Here is a 17721-nt window from a genome sequence, read left to right as displayed (position 1 = left end):
CCAGTTTGTTGAAAAATAAAAGGGTCGAAATTTGTCCATTTTTGTAAAAAAAAACCCTGTAGTACTGCACAGTACCAGAGCCCAGTGACCGGCATACTAACTATTTTTTGGGATCAATAAATACCCGTATTTTGACCCTTTTATTTTTCGACAGGCTTTAATTGGCTACTATACTCTTTAGATGATGATAACGTTAAAGAGACATTATGGTATTAAAATACATCAATATGCTTTATTACCAAACAAAAAGCATGATTATTTAACAAAAGTAGGCCTACTGCCTTTTGTAGGCCTAATGAACCTATTTAAAATGCTCAGCCATCTTGTAGGCCTATATACCAGTATTTTTGCAATCTATACTTCACGGCGGCCGTACAAATAGACATACATATCTTGCTTCTATTGTGTCTCTTGACACCCGGTCTTTGTATTCAATTATATAAATTCGAATCTTATTTAATATCACATTTATATCATTATTAGGAACACTGGGGAGCCCCTTGATATGAATCGATTAGTTTATACAAAAACATGACTATTTACAATGTAGGCCTATACATTAAAATGAAACTTCTTGCTTTGCTATTAAAAAAGTTTTATTTGTAGAGGTGTGTATTTGAGGATAAAAATTGAAAGGATCTATGTAAACAAATTAAATGGCTAACCAGAACATCGGGATGACAACAGATGGTAAGTCCTAATTCTTTTTACATCTTTGCAACGACACGGTATTGCCTGCTCTATTTTCTTCTTCCATTCCTATTGACAGCCAGCCAAATAGGCATAAATTTTTATTTCAAAACCTACTTTCACATCAGATTGATTTTAGATCAAGCTAACTGTAGTCCAACAGTAATTCTTTGTTTAAAGTTCTTAAGAATAAATGCATTTTGTTCATTTAAGTTGTCTGCGCTTTTAGACTTGGATCTTTAGTAATCCCAGCATGCTCTTTTGCTTTTAGGCGGAGTTCGGCAATACTCGATGAACTAGTTGTGTTACTTCCGCTGACGAACCCGAACATTCCCGAATACGTACTAGGTGTGGATACGAGTGTTGAATAACACGAACAGCTCGGCACAGCACCAGAACCCAGAGATAGGTTACATCTAGTATAAAACAAAAATATATAGAAATACTTTATATGGTTCAACAAAAAAATTGTTTACATCGTTTTGTAATAATGTAAGCATTTAGAGCATATCAATTTTTTTTTCTAAAACACATTCTTATAGGTTAGGTAGTTTGTATATTAGTATCCCCAAGAAAAAACAGCCAATGAGAAGTCTTGTAATAGAAATAAAAATACACATCCTATCATTTTTTGTTGTATTACATTTTAGGTTTAGATTATTTGAAAAGCGTTTCTTTTTATCGTTGCGCGGTAAATTTTGGAAGATAAATAAATATAGAAAGACATAACTCTATAAAATAGTGTTATTTTTCTTGAGATGTAAAGTTTATGTATGATTGATAAAGGGAAATGGTAAAAATTCATGAAATAAATCAATTTGACAAATCGTTGAGAAACTCATAGTTTTAATTACACATAAAATAGTTTTGTTAAAGCTTAAAAATAGACTGATTGATAGGAATCGTGAAAATGCATTTCAAATTGATAGTGATTGAAATGTCCCATAATGCAATGTAGATAGATAGTTTGATTGAAACGTCCAATGTGGATGTGAGAGCTGTAAACCAGTGCGTTTTGATGTTAAACGCGTTAGACGCTCGTTCGTCTACTTCTCATTAGATGACAATCCACAGTGGCAGAGGTCAACGGATTGCCACGGAATCGTTCTATCAACATTTTTATACGCTTTCCTCTTGACATATTTGTTTTTCGTAATTTAAAGATTTGTTGGAGTAAAGGAGGATTTTTCAAAGCAGGTTATTTTTATTTAGATTAGGCCTACTTAAACAAAAACAAAAAAATGAAACTTCAAAGAAAAAATAAAGAAATACTATATACTAAACACTTTTTAGTGTAGGCCTAAATGACTTAGTTTGACATCATGAAAACTACATTTCTCTAAACTTTAGAACGGATTTTCAACATTTGTAATATTAGTTAGTATTTATATAATAGGTGGATTACATAATGTACAACTTTAGTTTATTTAGACCTATAACCCGTTTGAAAACACAAACTTCGCTTGTAAGTTTTACTGGTGGACAAGATCCGCTTCACCACGAGCGAATCATTGAACAGCATTGAGGAATAATGCAATAATGTTATACAGTATTATGAATTTAGAAAGTTCAACAAATCAATAAGAATGAACAAATGTCTTAAATAAAATCTAGACACTACAGGAACTCACTTTTCGACATCAGCAGCTGAAGGTGCGTGGTGATTTGGCGACTCATGGGCAAGCAAGTCCAACGGAAGCGTCGCGGCCGATGGAGGGCACATCAGCCCTACCGCCGCTGCAGCCAACCAAGGGTTGCGTTGCATCGGACTCGGCGTGTACGAAGGAAGTCGACGAAGACGCCACGGATCGTGACCAAGGTGCATTCGTGTGGTTTTCCTCCATTTAGCTCGACGATTTTGAAACCACACCTAAAACAATTTCATTTTAATTATTTGACAATAATATAATAATAATATATCTGTTATGATGTGTTTACGTGGACAAAGGCAAAGGATCTTTGATTAGAAGAAGGGGGATCGTATTAATTGGGAAGTTTATCTAGTGCTATAAAAAAAATCGTGCCTAAGCAAGTCATTGATCGTTTGATATGTGTGTGAGTTTTTTCTTAGTTGCACTTTGGTATTTATACAAATATCGGTTGTCTAATACAGACTGATATTATTTAGGGCACGTTGTATCATATTTAAATGTTCTTTGAAATGCGTAACAACTATTTACTATTAGATGTATATTAAAACAGGTTTTAATTTTCAATAAAGTCTGTAATTCAGCTAGAATAAATCCAGTTTATTCAGGCAATCTGCGTGTCGCCTATACATCATTAAAGTATAAACTCACTTGGATCCTGGCTTCACTTAAATGTGTTCGAATTGCAAGATCTTCTCTGACGAATATATCTGGATAATGTGTTCGATTAAATAGAGCTTCTAGTTCTTGTAATTGTTGTGGAGTGAACGTCGTACGATTCCGCCGCTATAAGATATAAATAATATGCATTTCTTTTATTAAAGTAGAATAAAACTAGAACCAATTAATGTAGAACAAGGCCAACAGCCATAAGTCGCGTGCTCTCAGAAAAAAAAATGAACTTTCAAAAAGTAATGTACATCAAAACAGTTCAAAAAGTACAGAAAAGCGATAACACGCATAGTGATGCCGGACCGACAGACAGACCGACAGACCGACAGACCGACCGACCGACATAGTGAACTATTGAGTCGCGTCCACGCGACTAAAAACAAAGTAGTCACCAGATAAATTGGTAATCATGTATGCTTCGATAAAATGCGAAATACTCGCAATTTCCAGTATATTTCGAGTAATATTCGAGTACTGCTGCATATTTCATGTAAAGGTTGTTCCTTGTGTATCTCACAGCTACTTCACATAAATAACGGTAAGGTATTTTGTCGTTATTATTTTTCATTTTCTGTATTTATTTAGAATAAAAGTACTTTAAAATGTACAAATGAACTTTAGTTTTGTTTTACAGATTGTCATATGAATCGAGTTTAGATAAATCTAAGTTCAATATCATTATTTGCGTTGTTAGAATGAATCACTTATATTACTCTTGTTATTATTCCAAGTAACTTACGATTGCTTGGTGATATTAACATCAATCACAAATTGATTACAGTTATTGAAATGAATAAAGCGAACCAATTTGCATTATTGCTTAAGTACAATAAAGAAACCCTACGCTTAAGTCATAAATCTTGAGTTAATACACTATATTTATTTCTCTGGTACAGTTATGCAAACTTTACTTTGTTGATAAGAATACATAATCATTAAATACCAGTCTTCAATTTCAAAGCTCTTGCCAATTTAGTAGATTTACATTCCAGTTTCTAAGTAGGTTCTAACAATCTATTTTCTTAATTAAAATTCATAAATCAAAAGGTAAATCGCCCAATTGTTATTGGTAAGATTTCTAACATAAATCTTTTTATTTGGTGGTATTAAGTTATATGAATTATTTAATGTATATTTAAGACAACCGTCATTTGTTGTTGTAATTTATATTGTTTCATAAATGTTTATTAAAATAGGTATCCACTTTATGGAATTATCACAATAGTCTTGAACTTTGTTCAATAAATATCGAATTTCTTGAAAATATAATTTAAAAAAACAGTACGTATCGAAAGTAAAATATAATTTTTAAAATTGGAAAATATAATAAAAAAAAACAGTACGTATCGAAAGTAAAATATAATTTAAAAAATTGGGATAATATCGTTTTTGTTACTTTTTATGGAACTAAGCTAAGGTTTAAACGTTTTTTATTAGTAAGATTTTTATTAGTGAGTTTTAAAGCCATTATTGTACTACAATTTAAGTCTAAAGAATATTACTGGTACTGTTTTTTGATAGCTGAAATGGCAGAAAAGATTTAAAAAGAAACGTATTTTTAGCAAATTCTAAAGACATTATTGTACTACAATTATTGTCTGAAGAATTTTACTGGTAGTGTATTTTGGCAGCTTAAATGGTAGAAAATATTTAAGAAGAAACTACTTGTTTTGAGTGTCAAGCCCTCACCTTTAGAGCACTGCTTACCTGTCGTCTTCGATGAAAAGAAAGTTGGTCTAAGAGTAGTTCGTCTCTGATTGAAGTCTGTAGTACAGCAGACGTGTTTGGAAGCATGCTGCCGCTTGTGACGCCTACAAAAAATGGAATACAGTATGATACGTCAATAATACTTACTAACACAATCAATCATATATTCCATTTGTCATCCTTATCCAATGTGGAATTTGTCTAATTGTTGCAATGTCTCTTGAAATAAAAGAAGTCCATTCTTTAAAAAAACCTTTAGAAAAAAGATCATGTGCGTTCGATGACATACGAAGGAAAAAAGAGAAAACCTGTCACTATTTCCAAAAACGATAATTTGAAAATGGGACAGCAAATATGTGAAATGTGTTTTTAAATTTAAAAGCAGTTTCGTTTAATTAGAAAAGAAAGAACATCCGAATAAATACTTGTTACAATGCTATTGTACGTCATAACTTGAATGATGTCATAGTAATAGAACCAGGAGAATTAAATTGTTTTTGGTGAATTTTTCTCAAACTGACGTGACAAATGTTAGTACGCATGAGGAGAACGCTTGCGAACAAACTTTAGTAAACATGGTACGGGCAAAATGATAGTGTACTGTAAATCAGCAAAGAGTTAATGTTCTCAAGATCCACTTAGGCCTACAAATTAGTTGAAGATAAAATTAATGTATAATTTTAAGAAAACTAAATATCGTAATGCTGTTTACTTTCCACAAACGGAAATTAGACAAACACATTTATGATCAACATACATTATAAATAATATTTATAATTTATATTGATTCTAAGAATAATTCACTATCTAAATAACTTAAGTCAATCGCCAGGTTTCAAGTAACGATAGTGATTGATAGTATAGTATAACATAAAAACCGATTTTCACTCTGTATCTCCACATATTCCGTAATACAGCCTCTCATGTGTATCACATTACAAATTAGGTTATGGTCAATTATGATACTAGGTGATACATGTGAAACACATGTGATCCTGTGTTGTGCTTTTTTCTTATGAAACGGCTATCATAGTCATTAATCATTTTCGAACTACGGTAATCGAAATATTGCCACTGTCCAATATTTAACCAATTGTTCAGATTTCGGAAAAAAATTCGATATTAAAAATATATATATACATTAAAAAAAACCCGCGAAATTTATCAACATTACTATCAAACGAATAGTTTGAAAATTAAAGAAAAACTTACGGACAAAATTAAGAGTCAATTTGTTTAAAATACATTGCATAAAAGATGTCATTTAGGCATTAAGATTAATAGCAAATTACCTCTTGTAGTACTAAATGATTTGCTTTAGCGCTCAAACTTGGAAATATTTTATTTTATGACTCAATTTATAACAAAATACTAATAACTGAGAGTATCATTAGTTTTAACAACATATAAACAACAGTTCTAATTATCAAAAAGAATGTTTTAAAATATTGTAATACCATCTTTTGTAAATTTCTCTCGTTTATTTTGTTAAAGTTCAGCAATACATCATAAGAAAGGATATTAAAAAACGAAAAACAACCAACTAAAAATAATATGAATTTTATGTTACTTTCCATTTTGCTAACGACTATGACATGTATTTAATCCGATGTTGAAATAAAATGTCCGTTTAACAATATAAGAAAGTAAACTAAAATCCAGGCAATTAATAGAAATTGAAAATACTTTTATACTATGTAATAATAGATTAATAATAGTTAAATACTAGACAATAATTAATAGCTGCATTTTCCGATGATTACATTACTACCTTTATATAATTTAGTGTAGGAAAAAATGTTTAAGCATTATTATATAAATAAGTATAAGATAAAGACTAATTATGATGTATAAATGATAATAATTTAGATGAAAACATAATGTTTATTAATATAATAAATCTCTACAAAAGAGAGAAAATATACTGTAATTAAAAAAATTTGAAGTAAACAAATACGGGTATAAATCTGAGCATTCGAATAAACAACAACAGAAATAATAATTTGATTTATTAATTAAGTAAATCATTACTAGCCGTCCAACTTATAATCTAGAATTGGATTGAAAGTATTTCCAATAAAAATAAAATTTCATTTCTTTTTTTTTTAAATATCTAAATTTACCGTTAAGTAAAAAGTAAAAAAGTAATTATATAGATTTGTTATAAGCTTAATAGAATCAGGGTGCTTAAACTAGATTGCTTAAATGATATATCTTTAACAAGGTTGCAATACAGTTGTTTTTAGTTTTGGAAATTGTGATTCAACATTCGAAGCTGAAAAAATCAATCCATCTGGAGACAGTCAGCCGAATGTTCAATAATTCCAGCAAGAAAGACTTTCCAACGATCACTTTTCAAACATAAATTTAAAATAGTTAGTTTATTATTAAGGTAAAAGAATAAGTCATGCATTAAAGCGCCGAAATCGTCCACAAAGTGTCATCTATTGCTGTTTTATCTATAATATTATTCATTTATATAAATTAAACCATTACTTTAATTTTAGAAGTAACAAATTGTATTAATACATTTATTTTATTTATTTGACTTTGTTGAAAACATTTTCTTTTTCTTGAATGAACACCGATCTATCGGATATCATCTATCGGCTTGACACAATATACAACTTCACGATTTTTTTTATAAATGCTTATAAAGTCCAATTTTATCCTAAATCTTAAAATTGTCGTTCCGTCATCAATAAAAGAACACTTTATATTTGACGCCTAATTTGTTAACGTTTTTTGTTGACAACTAAAGTACCCTTACGATGACAAGTTATTTTAAAAGTACTTACTGCGCAAGGGCCGTCTCATTTTTCTTTCAAGTAAATTAATACGTCAGAAATGTCACTACTAGTCCTCTTTTCTGTCATTGCTTTTAATATTAAAATAGTTATTCAAACTAATAAAGCCGAATGTTATAAATTACTTAACTGTTAAAGCCTAACAGTATATATAGGCCTACAGTATCGTATGGTGCGCCTCTGCTGACAATTAAGACTACCGCGTAACATTTATGGCGTTCCGTCATAATTAATTATCCACAAATTAAGACACAAAGGTAGAAAACATGATAGGAAATGGTCGACAAAGTTAAATAAACAACAAATAGATAAATTTATAATATATTTTATAACGATATTCGTTTAAAGAAGATATGGTGAACATTAATGCGTCTTCACATTTGGTTAAAAAAATATTCTATACCAGTGTTGTTCTAGGATTGATTAACATACTAAAATATGTATTTAGTTACAAAAGAAAGCAATAAAATAATCTACTAAAATTGTTAAAAGTTAATTGTATGTTGATTTTTATATCTATATCATTAATTTAACTTAAAGTTTGTTTTACTTTATATTTATATAATTTAAACATGTTCAAAATTAAAGACCATATTGCATTTTCATATTATTGTCTTTCTGAAACAAACTATACAATTGACAACCATTCTGTTCTACAATTTAATAATATTTAATTGAATTAAAAGTATTTTAAAACTGTGTAGGCCTACAATTATTTACTTTTTGTTGAAATTGGATAAATACAAACAAACAAAACACTCAACAAACACTATAAATCATTTCGTAGAATAATTAACACCTTTTATCTATTAACGTGAAAAATGTTGTACAAAACTAAAATCTAATAACATTTTCTGTAATTAAAGTAAATCGAAAATCAATTTCATCAGCATGGAAAAAATACCTGTGTATAATAATATGTTTAATATGTTTAAAAATACCTGGATATGTTTCATTGTACATTGTGTTAAATTTAAATACAAAATAAATAATATATAAAAAAAAACAATAATCAAAACAAATTTTTGTTCGATAAATAACACACTTCTTAATTCAATCTATCAATTCAATAAATCAATCAGGATGGAGAAAATAGCTATATGATATGTTTAAATGTACATTGTGTTAAAAGTAAATAAAAAATAAATAGTATATAAAAAAAACACTAAAAAATACTTTTCATTCGATAAATAACACTCTTCTAAATTAAATTCAATAAATCAATTTCATCAGCGTGGAGAAAATACCTCGATATGTTTAAATGTACATTTTGTTAAAAGTAAATAAAAAATTAATTAAAAAAAACACTAAACAAAAATACTTTTCGTTCGATGAATAACACTCTTTTTAATCCAATTTATAATTTAAAAAAAAAAATATCTTGTGATATATTTTGTAGCTGATAAGTTGCAAGTACAGAGTGATCTCATTACTCGTTCTTTTCAATTGAACGTTAAGTTTCCAATTAATTACTTGAAAGAATAAAATAATCAACTTTTCCAAAAATACATGTCAAGTTGATCGAATGAAGAAACACGTAGCAAATGTGCAATAATTAAGAATGCAATTTGCAACGATGTTCTTGCGAGAAGCAATCTAAGAAAAAAAATTGAAGGTAGTTTGTTGTTGAAATAAGTCGCCTTGTAGACCGTCCCCGGATGGGGTCGTTCTTGATGTTTGCAACGATTGATTAGCAGAAGTGTAAGCATATAGCAAATCTATTTTTTCAAAGTAGATTGTTCGTTTGAGTTAGTAAATCAGGAGTGTCCGCTAACTATATTCAAGGCTGGAAACACTGCTCTATCATATTTATCATCGCTTCGTATTTGTTCATGTCGTTGTTTTAATCAACTCAAGTTTAGAGTAATTGATTAAAAATGAAGCGAGGGGATTCGTTCGGATTTATCAAATAGTGTGGCGACTTATGCGAGGCTTACAAATTTGTTCGTAATGTATTATCATTATATAAACGTTTCTGTTTTTGCAATTAGTAGTTAAATTTGTCTAGATACAATTTTAAGAATAATATACAACCTAGTTCAGTATACTCTCCTAATGCATTTTACGAAGAAGTTTACACGTAATTTAAACACTCTTAAGTGAGATTTCCGAATGTTATGAACGCATCAAAAGTGAGTAAACTTTGAAATGTGCTTTAAATATAAACTATAATCTAAAGATGAATGTTCAATGAGTTGTATTTATTCTTTCCGATCATTCAACCAATCATAAATAACATTCAAAGTGAACGAAGTTTTTGAAAATTTTATAATAATTATTCCAATCAAAGAATTCAACCATATTTGGTCGATAGTTATTTTTTAATTGACACATTATATACAAGCATGTAGGTAATGATTCATTATTTATTCAATATAACATTAATATCATTCATAAACAATAACAGTACATCCAATGACTAAAGACTAAACTATCAAACTAGTTTGACATAAAAAGTGTGATGTTCCCAAAGATGGCAGTGAAATTCCCAAATATATATGGGTACATCACATCTGTTTTCACATAAAGTTTGATAGTGTATACAAGGCTTTAGATAAAAATAAAATGAAGGGGCATCGTTTTCTAAAAGCTAGTTTTGAAAGTGCCTTACAACGATTAGTTAAGATACATTTTCAATTCTTTAGTATTGTTTTGTTATCATTATTTTTATTTACAGTAGTTCTATTATTTAATTTAGCTAATAGACAAGAAAGAAAAGAAATACTTAGTTTAGAAAATGTTAAGTATTATTACATAAACATGTTTGAAATTAAGTCATTATGGTTTGTATTGACTATAATACTTAGTGTTTAAGAACAGTAATAGTTTAAACACTTAAACACTACTCGTCGTGTTAAGAGGCTCCTTGACGTTTTACTTAAACACTGTGAGAAAAAAAACCAGTGACATTAATGAAGCTAATAATGTAAACATAATCTATTACATTGAGTTCTTATCTATTTCTTCTTGTTATATGAAGGATGACTTTTAATTCTATAGTTGCGGTATTATAATGAATTTGTTAATTTTCAATTGATTTCACGTATATATTGATAACTTGTTAGTAATTGTCATTAGCCTTACAAAAGCCTTTAGCTACTATTTCGATAAGCCCGCATTAACCAAACAATGGATCCTTGTGGATATGTCAATTTGACTGCTTTTAAGCTTATTAAACAGTACTTAGATTTTATTATTTTGTATAATTTATTATAGGTAGCTGAGATGTAACATCGTAAATGATTTCCTTTAAACTAACCAACGTCATCTTAGAATCACATCAATCAACTTTCTCCGTTTTTAAGAAGATTAGAAATTGGTAATTTGGAAAGAAGACATGCTGAAAGGAGAGGCACATTCATATATTTCGAATATCGTGTCTGCCTTAGGCTCTAGCGACTGATGATGGCAAACATAAGAGACATATTAGTATGATTAGACACTTTGTACCGACTCCCATTACAGTCGAATTTACTTACAAGATTCAAGCGTATTATTTCTAGTCGGTCTTGTGGATGTAAAAGCGTACGTGGTGAAATGATATAAGAAATTAAAATAGTGAAGAAATAACTGATGTTTTAATTTGAATATTTTCATTTCATCATATTCATATACGTCGATAGAGAAATGAATTAAAAAATGGAAATCAGTAACTGAACTTGGTGGCGGAAGTTTAACTTGATGACCCAAGTCGGCAGATGGCACAAAAATAAAATAGAAAATAAATAGAGAATCATGCTAGCTGACTGTTTCGATTTGATATTAAGATGTTGTTATTACATGTTAGACATTTCTTAGGAGTTAAGGTCATGCAATTAAATAATACATATATTAAAATAAATGTTTATATAATTTAAATTACACAATTAAAAAGGATCTGACAGTATTAGTAAAAACATGAACATTAAACTAAACGTATTTGATTTATTTATTTAAATGTTTTAACACTTTGAGTATCACGGTTATGATTTTAAATAAAATGGATCACGGATCCACATTCTCACAGATTTCCTCATCTTTATCGTTTCAAATTAATTAATTAAATTTCAGTATATCACCGGGCGGTTTAGAATTAATGTTCTTTGCCTGTTGTGTTTATATATAGGCCTATAAAAGTATCTCTTCGGAGATCCCGCCTCGTGAATAAAAATACTGAAAGATGAGGGCGTATCAATTTGATCTCTGTTGCGCGTGCGTACAACTGAGGACTAGTGCTGTTCCGCCGTACCACGCCGAGAATGTTAAAGAGTCGCTATCCAATCGAGTTCGAACAATACCATGAAAGCCCCAGTGGTCTAATGGTTAGGACATCTGCATATCAAGCAGGCGGTCCGAGTTCGAGTCTCGGTTGGGGCGACTTTTTCTCATTCTCACAGATTTCCTCATCTTTATCGTTTCAAATTAATTAATTAAATTTCAGTATATCACCGGGCGGTTTAGAATTAATGTTCTTTGCCTGTTGTGTTTATATATATATATATATATATAAAACAAATTTAAAAAAGGTATATTATACTAAAACATATTCAAATAATAATAATAATAGGCTACTACAAATTACTAAAAATTAAGCTGGTACAATAAAAAAATAAATTACATTTTTAGTTGTTTGTTTTGTAAAGCCAATTCTTTTTTTACATATACGTATAAAAATGTTCTTTTGCTTTGCTCTATTAAATTGTAATTATTGAAAAAATATCTTGAATCTAGTTAGGATAGGTTAAAATACCAAATAATTGCATGTAATATGTAAATTTGTTTATGGTATTGATTGCTATATCATCACTAATCAATAAATCAATCAATCCTAAATTCGAATTTTTACCTCCAAAATAGTAGCAAGAATGTGCTAACTAAACCTGTATAAAAGTTATAAAAGTGAATTTCTTAAGCCCACTCGACCTGGCCGAGGAGTAACTTATTTGTATGCCCCAGTTCTATATACCCTACTGTTTCTGTATCAAAAAACAAGTCGTTTTGATCATTATTTTTGCCGATTTCAGCTTTAAATAAACTCAACAGTTCTTTTCAGAACATATTATAATTAATTTTATCATCATTTCTAATAATTTATATTTTATTCATATATATTTGTAAATAAATATAATTTACAGTTATTAACACTTTCGACGATTTGTAAAGAAAATACATTGCTTAATAACGATTTTCCTACTTGTTTGACATTTTATATGTTGTGGAGACTTTTATACATATTTTATGCGATAAAGTTTTTCTTTTTTGACTTGTTTTTTTCTTCTTTTTTTAAATGTTATTGGAATAAATTAGTATCTCTTATTTTATTAATTCCAGCCTCAACTTTGTGATTAAATCGGACGTTCTTACACTTGTTTATGTAATTAATTACTAATTCAATCATGATTATTATGCGCCAGGCCAAATGTGTAGCAAATGATTTATTTCACAGATGAACATTTAGTACTAGTATTGATTTTTGACCAACAACAAATATTGTTGACAGTTTAAGGTTTATCCGTTGTATTTTCTTCTCTTTTTATTTGAAATAGGCCAAAAATTAATGCATTGAACAAAATGTATTGTTATAATAATCTGTTGAATGTGTTTTCATAACAAAAGCACACGCGTTTTGAAAAGGTTCGCGTCACAATTATAAAACACGTTAAAGGCAATTGACACAGACCAGCGGTAACGGTAAGCGAATAACCGCGTACCGTAGCTTGTTCCATTTTGTAGAATCTGTATCTATCCTGAGCGGAAACCGCCCGTCCAATCCGCGTTGTGTGTACATTTTCATAAGAAATAACATAATAAACTATATTTTATTACCGTTATCGCTCGTCTGTGTCAATTGGCGTTTAAAGATAATCAAAGTTACCGTGAGAATGATGAAAATAGTAACTTTTTAACTTTTTTTACGCTGGAAACATATGAGCATGCGCAGAATGATTGTTTTTATTGTTATGTTTTGTATTATATAATTGTTTATTAATATTATCTCATTGATTGTGTATAAAATATAGCAAAACTAAATTTATTAGATAAAGTACCAGTTGAATTTATGTTATTTTATATAATATTCAATAATAATAATTAAAAATAACTTGTTTTATAAAAAAAAATATTTTGATAGTGCATAAGCCGATGTTTTTTTGTATTAGATAAGTTCAATTGATAAATAAATCGAACAATATTTTACACATATTAGCTTCACTTCATTTTTTAGTCGCGTGGACGCGACTCTATAGTTCACTATGTCGGTCGGTCGGTCGGTCGGTCTGTCGGTCTGTCGGTCTGTCTGTCGGTCCGGTATCACTATGCGTTTTATCGCTTTCTGACCTTATCTTGATATCAGTTTAATCTAGCTAAGTCAATTTTTCACAGTATATTCCTTATGGCCAGGAATCGATGTGGTTATGTTTTCACGGTACGCAATAAAAACTTACGCGGTCTACGCACGATTTAACAAAATCACGTTTGTAATCATATCATCACAGCCATGAATCACAATTAAATAAAATTTGGTACTCATAAATTTCAGGGCATAAATCATAATATGGCAATACAATTACGTGCGTAGCGCATGTAACGCATGCGTACGCGCGCTTAAAATTTTCAAAATTTATTTTCGATGAAATAAGAGTATGTTTCAGGCAATTTTAAGCGTTTACAAAATTGCCATGAGTGCGCAAATTGTTGCGGTACGTTATACGAGCACGTCAAAAGTGACAGGCTACGCACGTGTAAATTAAAAAAATATAAATGTTTTTAAACATTTCAACATTTTTAAACATGTTCAGTAATTTCGGTCAGTTGGTAGGTTGGTCGGTCGGTCGGTAAACACTAATGAGCACGCGACTGCAGCCATCTATATGGCCTTGTAAAAAGTGAAGTGAAGCTAATTTGTGTAAAATTTTAAAATCTTAATTTCCAAATTATTGTGGATTAAAAAAAATCTTAACAGTAACACTGACACGAATAAATGTTTAAAAGAAAGAAAATCATAAATTGTGGTTGCAGAAAAATAGATTCAATCTAATGTAATATGTTGTATGTTGGAATCAGTTCGTGTCATTATTTGATAAATCGTTATAATGCACAAATGAGATGAATAAAATATATGTTTTAATTAATCTAAAAGGATAGTTAAAAGGAATTAGATTTGGGGTTATTACAAATCAACAAAACATTATCCTATAACTAATTTTCTAAAATTATAGTATGTATACATCGTACATCAAACATCAAATTAGGCCTATTGGTTTTGAAAGAAAAAATGTAGTACAAGGAGTAATGTTACATGCAACTTGGATTGTGTAGTGTATAAAACTGTTGTTTGTTAGGACTGGTTTCTTCTTGAACTTGTTTGGTTAGCCGGGCCGTCATCATTGACTGAAGTTGTTGTTGTTGTTTATTAATTTTCCACAAATAATACATATATTTTCTTTATAAATCATTAAATATTTATAAATGTGGATGGTGGTCAAAATAAGTCTAGAAACACACTTTCAACACTTTAACAAATAGAAAAAAAACCTATTACACTGAGATTACTGTACAATTTTTAAACAAATAAATAATTATATTACAAAAAAAGAAAAAGTTGAAATGTGCATTGCATTAGCGTGAGAGAGACCCGCAACGTATGTACATCATAGACCTATATGTATTTAATTTTAAATATTAGATATATTTAGACTAATTGGAAAATAGTTTAATGAATAAAAAATTCATATTTTGAGACATTTGAAAAAGAATCCCTAAAACATTACGTTACAACAAACAATTAACCATACACTGGCTTGTTTTTTTTTTGTCTTTTGTGAGTTCATCTCACGTTTATTTAAATTCTCATTGGTGAATATATTATATACATATAAGTACATTTGTGACAATTAAAAGTAAGTGTTTAAAGTAGTTAAAATACAGGTATATTTACATAATAAGATGCTTGAATTCAGTATTAACCATATTTGTTTTCATTTAAATTTGAGATACGATGTTAATTAAAATGTCAAAATGAAAAATGGCGGTAAAATACATGATTAAAATGTTCTTGTTAAACTATCTTATTTGTGATCTAATTTGTGTTCGAGTAGAGAGGCTATAAACTCAGGGGAGGAAAATGTAGTATCCTCCCTTTTCACCAAGATAAAATGGATGAAATGAAAAAAGAGGGATGCAAAAGTTTGAAAGTTAGATATTTAGAATGATAGCATGCAATGATATATTTAATGAAAACCGTAAGGTTAGAGTCCATACACTGTGCAAGTCCAAGATGCGATTTTGGCTCTGTGCGTATGTGAGACGCTTCATACCCGATGTCACCTTGGTACAACTACTACTTACTATTTGTATTTACGATATAAAATATTGCAAATATAGACAAATATATATATTGGACAAATACAAATGCATGCAGATAACATTGACATGTATACAATATGAATATTACAAATATAGAAAAATATATATATAGGCCTATTAAAAAATAAATACCAAATTACAGATTTCATATAAGTTATTAAAATTGTCTAAAAACATAATCAATGGTTACATTTAAAATCACTTGAAATAAAAAAGGGCTACACATTTATATTAAAACTTATACAGCATATGTCACACTAATATAAAATACAATTGTAAAACGTAGGGATAGAGATCTCCAGCACATATATATATTTGAATTATTCAATAGGTCAAATATCCTGTCTTTACTATTTTTCCATTTCTGATCAGCAGTATAAAAGTTATACGAATACTAATTATTTATGAGGTTTATAATTTCATTTTTAAATAGCTCCCAAATATTTGCAGATTCTTTTTTTTCTGTCGTTTCTAGTTCTTTATATATTATGGAGGATTTATATATACAAAAAGTAAAAACTTAAATTAATTCGTTTGTTGTTCCCAAAATTACATTAACCCATTACATAACCGTAACGTAAGAGATTGATTTACAACATGTTGCACTGCTTTAATAACTGCTCTAATAATTCTGGAATTAAATCTGAGTTAATTAGCAATTATCTCTTTAGATATTAATTATAAACAGGTTACCCTAAAATAATTGCCCTGTTGTTTGTTAGTTTCTTTCTTTGCTAGGCTAACTTATTGCTTAACCGTGTCTGCCTATCCTAGCAGTATCTGTGGTGGGCTCGTCCCGCGTTGATCACAAACGCTGATAACGAATGATCTTTGTACAAATATTAAGAAACGTTTAAATTTTGATAGTAAATGAATTCATTAAGAGTTCAAATTAATGGTTTTATTGGTTTAAATCAGGAAATTATTGTATGAAATGAACAAGGTACCAAGACAAATGAATACTTGAGGCATCGTGTCCTTGTGATATGCACTGACGCGACGGCTAGAGCCGTGTCTGTTGATCCGTTGCGCTAAATACTGACTCGAATACACATGTATCTTTGCACTATGGAACGTATTTTAGGATTGTAATAAACCTTATAATTATAAACTGTTAGAACTTTACTTAATGTTTTTTAGTTTTGCATTTTAACGTTTATACAGATTACTGTATGTATCAGCATAGCAATGTTAGGCCTATTTTTTTTATAATAATATGGCAAAATTATGAAACTGTTCATACATATCATTAACAACATCCGTAATGTCATTTTACATCTATAGGTCCAATTATAATAATATACCATTATTATAAGTTACTATCTTTAGTGAACGAACGATAATTGTACATTCAAGACTAACTATTATCGTAACTGCATCTCGGTAAAAAATAAGCAATATGAATTTTTAAAATAGTCATATCATTATGGTAGGCCTATATTAACGAATGTAAAAATATGAAATTAAATATTATGAAAAACATTCAATTAAAAATAATACAAGTAACAGAATATGAGTATTAGTTTGAAAGAATATGCTTTAACTCTATACAGAACATTGAGACAACAAATAACTATGCTGATGGTAATAACAAACAGTAAATAAACCGTACAGTTCTAAAAACAACACAGAGGGTTATAAACTTACCCGTGGGTGAATAATGAAGAAAAGCTGATGGTGCAGTTGGAAGTACTAACGGAGACACTACGGATGATGATGAGAGAGAAGAACGATTTGACGAGGTATCGTCTGCTTTCGCGCTTTGAGACATCACGCGCAGTTTACACTAACTGAATTTATGAGACGATTACTCACAAATGGAACGAACTGGCCTGGTGAAGAATGATGATAAG

The 17721-nt window shown here is 29.4% G+C and overlaps 1 protein-coding gene and 1 non-coding gene across 2 annotated transcripts; one reads left to right on the top strand and one right to left on the bottom strand.

Annotated features, from left to right (window-relative positions):
• Positions 1–144: 144 nt before the first annotated feature.
• LOC140061987 (homeobox protein aristaless-like 4) lies at positions 145–17639 on the bottom strand. Its single transcript, XM_072108027.1, has 5 exons — positions 17516–17639; positions 4719–4822; positions 2991–3125; positions 2322–2560; positions 145–1106 (listed from the first exon to the last, which is right to left on the bottom strand). Exons 1-5 carry the CDS (start codon positions 17637–17639, stop codon positions 899–901), a joined length of 810 nt encoding a protein of 269 aa, XP_071964128.1. The 3' UTR covers positions 145–898.
• On the top strand, positions 11810–11881 carry Trnad-auc (transfer RNA aspartic acid (anticodon AUC)). Its single transcript has one exon. It is a non-coding gene; the product is annotated as a tRNA-Asp (tRNA).
• Positions 17640–17721: the final 82 nt, after the last annotated feature.

Source organism: Antedon mediterranea, chromosome 11 (genome assembly GCF_964355755.1).
Source record: "Antedon mediterranea chromosome 11, ecAntMedi1.1, whole genome shotgun sequence".
Classification (NCBI taxonomy): domain Eukaryota; kingdom Metazoa; phylum Echinodermata; class Crinoidea; order Comatulida; family Antedonidae; genus Antedon; species Antedon mediterranea.
This window is presented reverse-complemented; position numbering and strand designations above follow the sequence as displayed.

Coding starts and splice junctions, on each gene's coding strand:
- LOC140061987 (XM_072108027.1), bottom strand. CDS start 17,639: ATGTCTCAAAGCGCGAAAGCAGACGATACCTCGTCAAATCGTTCTTCT. Junction 3,126..4,718: donor CTTTTCATCGAAGACGACAG/GTAAGCAGTGCT, acceptor TATATCTTATAG/CGGCGGAATCGTACGACGTT. Junction 2,561..2,990: donor TAAGTGAAGCCAGGATCCAA/GTGAGTTTATAC, acceptor AAATTGTTTTAG/GTGTGGTTTCAAAATCGTCG.